Source organism: Halichoeres trimaculatus, unplaced genomic scaffold, assembly GCF_033239565.1.
Source record: "Halichoeres trimaculatus isolate MK-OKI-2021-1 unplaced genomic scaffold, fHalTri1.1 fHalTri1_scaffold_2, whole genome shotgun sequence".
Lineage (NCBI taxonomy): Eukaryota > Metazoa > Chordata > Actinopteri > Labriformes > Labridae > Halichoeres > Halichoeres trimaculatus.
Window position 1 is genome coordinate 370,438 of NW_027437180.1, and position 8,935 is coordinate 379,372.

General features: G+C 46.6%; 1 protein-coding gene across 3 annotated transcripts in view; it reads left to right on the top strand.

The window, feature by feature from the left end:
• fbxo8 (F-box protein 8) overlaps positions 1 to 8,643 on the top strand; it is a 29,902-nt gene extending 21,259 nt beyond the window's left edge. Inside the window, exons 7-9 of one of the 3 annotated variants that reach the window (XR_012597521.1) lie at positions 4,548 to 4,744; positions 6,578 to 7,307; positions 7,424 to 8,642. Coding sequence is in view for 2 of the 3 variants with exons in the window: in XM_074663706.1 (XP_074519807.1) it covers positions 4,548 to 4,744; positions 6,578 to 6,765 (385 nt within the window). In the remaining variant the exon portion in view is untranslated. Of the gene's footprint in view, positions 1 to 4,547; positions 4,745 to 6,577 lie in introns of all 3 variants that reach the window. The other 2 variants (XM_074663706.1, XM_074663713.1) reach the window with 2 other exon arrangements.
• Positions 8,644 to 8,935: the final 292 nt, after the last annotated feature.

Below are 8,935 nucleotides of genomic sequence, written 5' to 3' on the forward strand. Positions count from 1 at the left end.
CTTCCAATAAGCAGATCCACTTCAGCCTGTATACGAGGCATGCGCACCTTTGACAGATACGGCCACCTTTCAACATCTGCATCAGTCACTATGTTGTCTGCACTCACAGGCATCTTTTTCTGTGTGAGAACTTCTGGCAACTTGTAAAACGTGTTTGTCTCCAAACCAGACACTTCCAAACCTGCACACTCATATGAGGGAACAACTCTTTCCTGCCCCATAGTTTGCAGTAGAAAGTGAGTTTTTCTTCCAACCAAATTGAGCTTTCTCATGAGATGCTCGGAACAGAAGGTGGCAGTACTACCAGGATCCAGGAAGGCATACGTCTGTATTATCTGGTCTCCTTTGATTGATTTAACCTGAACAGGCAAGATAGAAAGAAAACAACTATCCCTACCGGCCCCTGTTTGACCACAAGTTTCCTGAGGTGCTGAGGTGTTACATGCAACATGCTTCTTGGATGGTTCTGTGTTGATGTTGGCTTTGTCATCTTTGTTAATATGAAGTGAACTTGGATGCCTTTCACCACAAGTCCTGCAGGTCAACCGTTTCAAGCAGTTAAGGCTCATGTGCCCAGCACGTAAGCAGCCAAAACAAAGCTTCTTTTCCTTTAGAAAGCTTATCTTGTCTCTATGCCTTTTCCTTTGGAATTGTTGACAATCCTCCAATGAGTGACTTTGAGCACAACAAACACAAGTCAATCTCCCCTTTAAGTTGTGAAGGTGTATGGGTTTCGCTGTATCTCCAATTTTTGTAGCTGGTGACACAGAAGCAACAGTGGTGGCAAAACTGTTTCCTTTAAACTTGATTCCTGATTGTGACTTTGTCCTGTTAAGAGATCTCAACTGCGAGCTTCCTGTTGGTGCGTCTTTAATGTCGCCAAATAAAGGGTCTGACAGAATTTTGACATGTCTCTCAATGAACAAAACCAGATCCTTAAACACCGCCCTGCGATTGTGGGTTTCCAATATATCATGTGCAGTTGTTCTCCATCGCTCTCTCAGCTTAAACGGTAACCTTAACAAGATGGCTCTCATATTGCTGGGCATGTCCAACTCTTGCATGTACTGCAGTCTTTCCATGACATTACAACATGAGCGTAGAAAAAGAGAGTAGGCCTGTAAAGCAGTTACATCCTCTGACTTTATTGAGGGCCAAGCTAGAGCCTTTTCCAAATATGCAGCAGCAATCTTATATTCGTTGCCAAAATGCTCATGAAGCAGCCTCTTTGCATGAACATACCCTTGACCAGGTTCCATATGCTGGCAGCTGCGTATTAATTCCAATGGCTGGCCTCTGGTGAACTGCTCCAGGTAGTACAAGCAATCGCTGTTGTTAACCTTCTGCTCCACACATTGTTCAAAAGCTCTTTTAAATGAGATATACTGGAGGGGATCTCCATCAAATATAGGAATCTCTCTTGCTGGCAAAATCATTAAACGCTGCTGCTGAACAAGTGCTGCTGTGATTTCATTTTGTTTTTGCATGATGTCACATATGTCTCCAACATGGTTGCCATCCACTGACTGGGCATTCAAAATGGTGGTTGGTCTCACCTCAACAGACGGGGCTGGGAGCCATGAAGTTTCCAAGAGCTGTGACTGTGCATTCACGTTCCTTTGTGAATTGAGAGTTTGTTCTTTAATTCTTGAATTTGTCTGTATGCTTGGTCTGGTTGATTGTGGCAGAATATCCTCCTGTAGCAGTGGTTTTGATTCTGCTGGGTTCTTTGATGGTGGAAATGACCAGCTTGACTTTGGTTGTGGTTCACTTTTTGTAACAGGTTTGATTTCTTCTTTTCTTCCTTTAGAAAAGTACGAATTCATTCCGTTTGTTGACGTTTTTGTGACACTTTGAAAATCAGCAGCCTGCAGAACTGATAATTTGGCAGTTGATTCTGCAAGCAAAGCTTCCAGCTCCAGTTGTTCCTTTTGCATTTTTAGCTTTTGCTGTTGCTCCTCCAAAGCATGTAGCTTCTTTAAGGCAGCTGCTCGTGCCATCAGAGCAGCGTTCTCAGCCTCTGCTTTAACTCTGGCAGAAGAGGTGGTACTTGAGTGTCCACTGCATGCACTCCTTTTACATGCATGTGTTTTTGAAACATTAGACACACTATCTTCTGGATTTACCCCATCATTTTCATCACCAACACCGTCTTTAACGTCATGATCATCATCAATACCCATTTCTGTTTTATGTTCAACACCTGTTACCCAATTTTTGACCTCAGAAATGCATTCATTATTACTGATCATTTTGGCTTTAAACCAAATGTCATGTTTTTCCTTTTCAACCTCATCCAACACACCCATCAAAGAATTATGAACACATGTAGCTTCATCACACAGTTTAACAAGACAATCAAGAGAACATTGAACCTCTGTGTTTTTACCCTCTTGCATTAACTCTCTTAACCCTTTTCTTACATCACTGGTCTTATTTAGCTTAGCTTTTCTTTCATACTGCAACCTTTGAACCTTTTCATTGAGTGCTTTAGCAGTTAACTTTACAACACGCTTTGGTTTTACAGCTTGAAAGTCCGTGTCATTAATAGCAGCAGTAGCATGCTCGCCGGTCGATTGCGCAATAAACTCCGCGGGTTTGTCCTTTAACTCACGCGTCTCCATTGTTCAGTTCATACAAACGCAAACGATCGCAAAAGAAATCATCGCCCCTTAAGTCAATTGTCATTTACCATCGACCACCAATGCATTGGATTTACGCCAAAGTGTGCACACAAAACAAATGGCCATTATTGATTTGTAGCGCTACACATACCTCTCGTTGGGCGCCGTTGATCCCGATCCTTTGCGTGGATATCAGATCCTCCTCTGTGGATGTCGAGTTGTAAGTCCAGCTGTCCTTACGCTGGCAGAAGTCGTCCTCCGAGAGGCATACACCCATCCGGCCATACTGGAAACAAACGTCGGCGTCCTCTCGCCGATCCTCGCAGCTGATGACCAACCGGCTGGCTGCAGGTGAGTGGCTCCAGTGCATGTGTATAAAACTCGAGTCTCCACTCTCCAGGATCCTACCGCAGAATCTTTTCCACGACGTGATTAACTTCTTCCAGCCTCTTAGAGCAGATTTCTGACTTTATGTAATAGCTAAAGCCCAATGCTTAGCTACCTTGGCGGCTAATATGGCTTTGTAACTGACGCGCTGCGCCCTCCACACTTGTACTGTGTATAAATAACGTCCGACATCATGTCTTGTATTTCTTTTGATTTATTTTCTCACCCAGTGGAGTCCACAATCATTCACAACGGTCCACGATGTAATCGGCTTCACACAGTTTAAATCCGTTTTACATGTACGGCGTTAAGGAGCAGTGGCCTCACGGCGCTGCGGTCAGAAATCGTACGTGCTCCCACCGCCTAGCAACACCCGCTCCCACCAAAGGTTCCTACCTAAATACAATTGCATCTACGGCCCCCCAGTGCCATAGCACCCTCTAGTGGATATACTGGGGGTAACACCCATCAAAAAACATGAACCAGTAAAATGGCCATTACAATACTGATACAGAGAAAGTATGGATTCTTTCTGTTTTCAAAAAGTAAACAATACCATGTGTTTTAAGTATCGATACCCCAAGACATTTTTTGACGTCTGAATCAGACATTTTGACTCAGGCAACTTGTGAGTCAGCAGCCACCGAGCTGGGTCCTCTCTCCTCTCTGAGCAGTGGGTGAAGATTTGCTCTCTTTCCAAACTGTGTGTGTGTGTTGTTGTGAGGTCAGACACTGAGCCAGTACTTGCTTTGCTGTTTTCAGTCTGACAAAGTTGTTAACGTGCATCTTAATCACCTAATCTCGTGCAGACTAACTCACAGTTTGATTTCTTAAGCTGCATGCAAAGTACAGAAGGAGTTACAGTCATGGCTTCAAGTCCCAGCGCTCCTGTGAACCGGCTGAAGCTTGATGAAAATGCCGGTGCACAGAGCGAGGTTTGCCATTACTCTGTTTGTGAAGCCGACAGTCGGGGCGGCTTTGTAAACTAATACAGGTTTCAAAGCTCATCTGTCAAGCTTACTACCAACACACACACAGAGGAAACACTACAAACATGATGAAGCACCTCACAGTTCAGCATCCTCACCTCCTTAAAGAGCAAGAGTGACAGAGAACAGGTGGAACAGGTAGAGAGTAGGCAGAACAGGTAGACAACAGGTAGAGAACAGGTAGAACAGGTACACAACAGGTAGAGAACAGGTGGAACAGGTAGACAACAGGTAGAGAACAGTCAGAGAACAGGTGGAACATTAAGAGAACAGGTGGGACAGGGAGATAACAGGTGGAACAGTCAGAGAACAGGTGGAACAGGTTGAGAACAGGTGGAACAGGTAGAGAACAGGTAGGACAGGGAGATAATAGGTGAGACAGGGAGATAACAGGTGGAACAGGCAGAGAACAGGTGGAACAGGTGGAGAAATCTGCTGCAGCAGTTCAAACCCTCAGCTGGATGTTTGCAGAAACACCTTCTTCCCCTTCAAAGACCCACAGTCTTTCTCCTCTTGAGTTTTGACTTTTTTGTTTCTTTGGTGCCAGGAGGGACGTCCTGGATGAGCTGGTGACCCTTCATAACTTTAGTAACCAGTTCCTGCCCAATGCTTTGAGGGACTTCTTTAGACACATCCACGCCCCCGAGGAGAGAGGAGAGTACCTGGAGACCCTCATCACCAAGTTCAGCCACAGGTTCTGTACCTGCAACCCTGGACTGGTCCGGGAGCTGGGCCTCAGCCCTGGTTAGTGCATACACACACACACACACACACACACACACACACACACACACACACACACACACACACACACACACACACACACACACACACACACACACACACACACACACACACACACACACACACACAGTATGTTAAAGCTTTATCTGTGTGGATTTGATTGGTCTTTGCTGTTCAGTGTGTGGTCCCCTTCAGAGCTCTGGGTGTCTGTGTCTGGATCATGGGGCTCTGATCCACTAGTTTCTTTGAAAACCAGGACTCAGGTGGGCTGCTTTACCTGATCCTGGAAGGAAAATAGACAGATGTGGATTAAGTGTAGACCTCCTTCAGTCAGTTTGTGTGATGTTAGCATTCAGTTGTTCAAAGGCAGGGACAGAGAGGCACTGTCTCAGCAACTATGAGGTCACACACTGCAGACGGACCCTCATCCTGATCTTGACCCAGGCCCTGATCTTAACCCTGACCCTAACCCTAACCCTGACCCTGACCCTGACCCTGACTCTGATCCTGACCCTGACTCTGACCCTGACCCTGACCCTGACCCTGACCCTGACCCTGACTCTGATCCTGACCCTGATCCTAACTCTGACCCTGTGTGGAAGCTGTGTCAGGTCTGACCCTCAGCCAGCAGGACCATCCCGGTTTGGTTTCTTTGCAGTCCCTGGCTGAAGTGTCCTGAGTGAGCCGTGCACGCAGAGACTAAAAGCTTTGCTAACATCAGCACAGCATTCAGACAGTCAGCCCTGACCCAGGCTCCCTGAGCACCCAGACCTGCTGCTGTTATTACAGGAGTACTGTGATGGTCATGGGCCCAGGGCTCAGCACAGATGGAGGTCTGCCTCCCTGAAGGCCACTCTGAGACCAGCCCACAGAGGTAGAGAGACAGAGAGACGGAGACAGAGAGACGCACAGGGAAACAGACACAGAAACGCAGAGACTTTGAACCGGCTGTGGTGGAAGTCTGAATGGTGCTCTCACAGTTTAACTTTAGTCACAGTTTATGGTGTAGGACCGAATGTCCTAACAGTGTTAGAGCAGGAAGTGTTCTCCTGTAGAACATTCACAGCAGCTGTCTGTGCCTTACGCTACCCTCAGTCATCCTAACAGTCATCCTAACAGTCATCCTAACAGTCATCCTAACAGTCATCCTAACAGTCATCCCAACAGTCATCCCCACAGTCATCCTAACAGTCATCCCCACAGTCATCCTAACAGTCATCCTAACAGTCATCCCAACAGTCATCCCAACAGTCATCCCAACAGTCATCCCAACAGTCATCCTAACAGTCATCCTAACAGTCATCCTAACAGTCATCCTAACAGTCATCCTAACAGTCATCCTAACAGTCATCCCAACAGTCATCCCCACAGTCATCCTAACAGTCATCCCCACAGTCATCCTAACAGTCATCCTAACAGTCATCCTAACAGTCATCCTAACAGTCATCCTAACAGTCATCCCAACAGTCATCCCAACAGTCATCCTAACAGTCATCCTAACAGTCATCCTAACAGTCATCCTAACAGTCATCCCAACAGTCATCCCAACAGTCATCCCAACAGTCATCCTAACAGTCATCCTAACAGTCATCCTAACAGCAAACTGAAGAACATCAGAATGAATCCACAGCCTCTTTGGTCCAAACGTTGGTCACCTGGGGGGAGACGTGTCTGTGCCCTAACCTGACTGACTGTCTGCCCTCATCCTTCACTGGGTCAGAGTCAGGCTTTCACTGCACCACCTCACCCTAACCTGACCTGCACCAACCCAAAGAGAAAGTCTGACTCATGAAGCTCATTAAAGCTCTTTCTCTCCCTGTGTCCCTCTTGCAGACGCTGTGTACGTGCTGTGCTACAGTCTCATCCTGCTGTCCATCGACCTGACCAGCCCCCATGTCAAGAACAAAATGTCCAAGAGGGAGTTTATCAGGAACACTCGCCGTGCAGCGCACAACGTGTCTGATGACTTCGTGGGCCACCTTTACGACAACATCTACCTGATTGGACATGTGGCAGCGTAGCTCCACCTCCCAACAGGAAGCTCCCACGCTCTGCACTGAAGATGAAGACAGGGAGGAGGAGAGGGTTTGGGACCATGGGGGGGCAGTTTTCACTAAAGGATAGCTTTTAGTAGAAGAATTGGAAGAATAAGTTCACCTCTGCACTGTGACACAGACTGGGACGCTGTTACCTGAAAGTGAGGGTGAGGAAGCATCTTTAAAACCATAGCACTGCATGAAGGAGGTTTTAAAGTGCAAACATGAAGACAAGCTCTGATTCTGCACTGACAGACAAGTACTACTGAGGAGGGGTGGAGGTGAGAGGAGGGGAAAGAAAGAAAAGGAGAAGGAGAAGAAGAAAAGAAGGAGGAGGAGAAGAAGTAAGTGACACTCATGCTCTGATTGGACAGATTCATGCTCACCTGTGGATCACCTAGAGGGTCACCTGGGAAACCACCTGTGGGCCTAGCAGGGCCACCTTAAGTCTCATCTGTGGGACCACCTGTAGGTCCACCGGGGGACCACAGTTAGGCTCACCTAGAGGACCATCTGTATGCCAACCTGTAGAACTACCTGCAGGACCACCTGGAGGACCATGTAGATGCTCATCTGGAGGACCACCTGCAGGCTCACTTGTAGGTCTACCTGTAGGCTTACCTGTAGGTAGGTAGACCTACAGGTAGACCTACAGTCTTGGCCACCTGGAGGCCCAGACTGGGACATAATTGAAGGGGGAGACGCAGAAGAAGCTGGGGTAAGGTCATGGTCCTGTGTGGGTCCAGACAGAGGAACACTGGAGCTTGACTTTAGGAGAACCCAGTGGCCTCAGAGCTTCCTGGTCCCAGTCTCTCCTGCCTGCACTGAATAACACGTTGAATAAGCTGCACCTGATGAATGTCACCTGTACATGAAGCTGGATCAGCAGGCCTCCTGGGCCCCTCACATGAATTGTGAGCTCTACGTTTCACTTAATGTCCTTTCACCACTGCTGTCTGCTCATTCTGTCCCTTAATGTCACGTTTAGGCTGCTGAGTGTCTGCAGACTGGGCAGACTGGGCAGACTGGGCAGACTGGGCAGACTGGGCAGACTGGACTGTGATGTTCTTGGTAAAAGTCCCAGAGAGCATGTCTGGCATGTAAATAAGACTATTGGGGTCATAAGGTGGGGAAATGAAGCAGGTCAGATTAGGATTTATTCTGAAATTAAATGGATTAAAGGATTCTTTCTGTTGTCTTCTTATAACTTAAACTTTGCTCCAACCGTCACGACTTCTGGTTTGATTCTCCTCCACATTACAACCTTTTCCCTTCCATGAAGCTTCAGGCTTATCCAGAGGAGGAGCTGACACTGTTTGACTGGATTTGACACACTACTTTTTTTGTTGGCATGTGGACACCATGTTTGATGTGTTACGTTCTCTGAACACACTGAAAAACTAATGAGAGTTCATATTTCTAATCTCCACTGAGTTTAGATTCAGGATTTGATGTGACATCTTATTTTTCAAATAAAAGCTCTTCTTCCAAAGTTGACCTCATTCTGCACTTTGTGGTGGAAACCTTAGATTGATATTCAACTTTATTTCTAACCTCAGTGCCTTTCCTGAACAGCGTATGAAATCCTCTACATTATTACTTTGGTTTTGGATTGTTGGTTTTATTCTCAGAGTTTTGCCTGTCATTTAGCTTTTTGGAGGAAAAGTCTGAATTCACACTTGAGTCTTCAAATTGTCAAAGATTGTCTCTCTGTGAAACAGCCTGATTGATTGGGGCGGCTGTGGCTCAGTGGTAGAGTAGTCGCCTCTCAATCGGAAGATCGGGGGTTCCATTCAGGCTCCTGCAGTCACATGCCGAGCAAAACATTGAACCCTGAATTGCCCCCACTGTTGGTCAGTGGTGTGTGGATGGGTGTGAATGTGTTAGATAAAACTGATGGTTTCCAAAGGAAATCCACCATCAGTGTGTGAATATGGGTGAATGAGAGAGTAGCAGTGTAAAGCACTTTGAGAGCTCTGAGAGACTAGAAAAGCGCGATATAAGTACTGCTCCATTTACCATTTGATTTCTGATTGATTAAAGCTGTTAAGGTGGAATATTTCCTGACTTTGACACGTTTTCTTCTTTCCACTGTGCTTTTTGATGCTATCCCTCCCAGGCAGACTGTGCCTTAACTTGTCACCACCTCACTGAC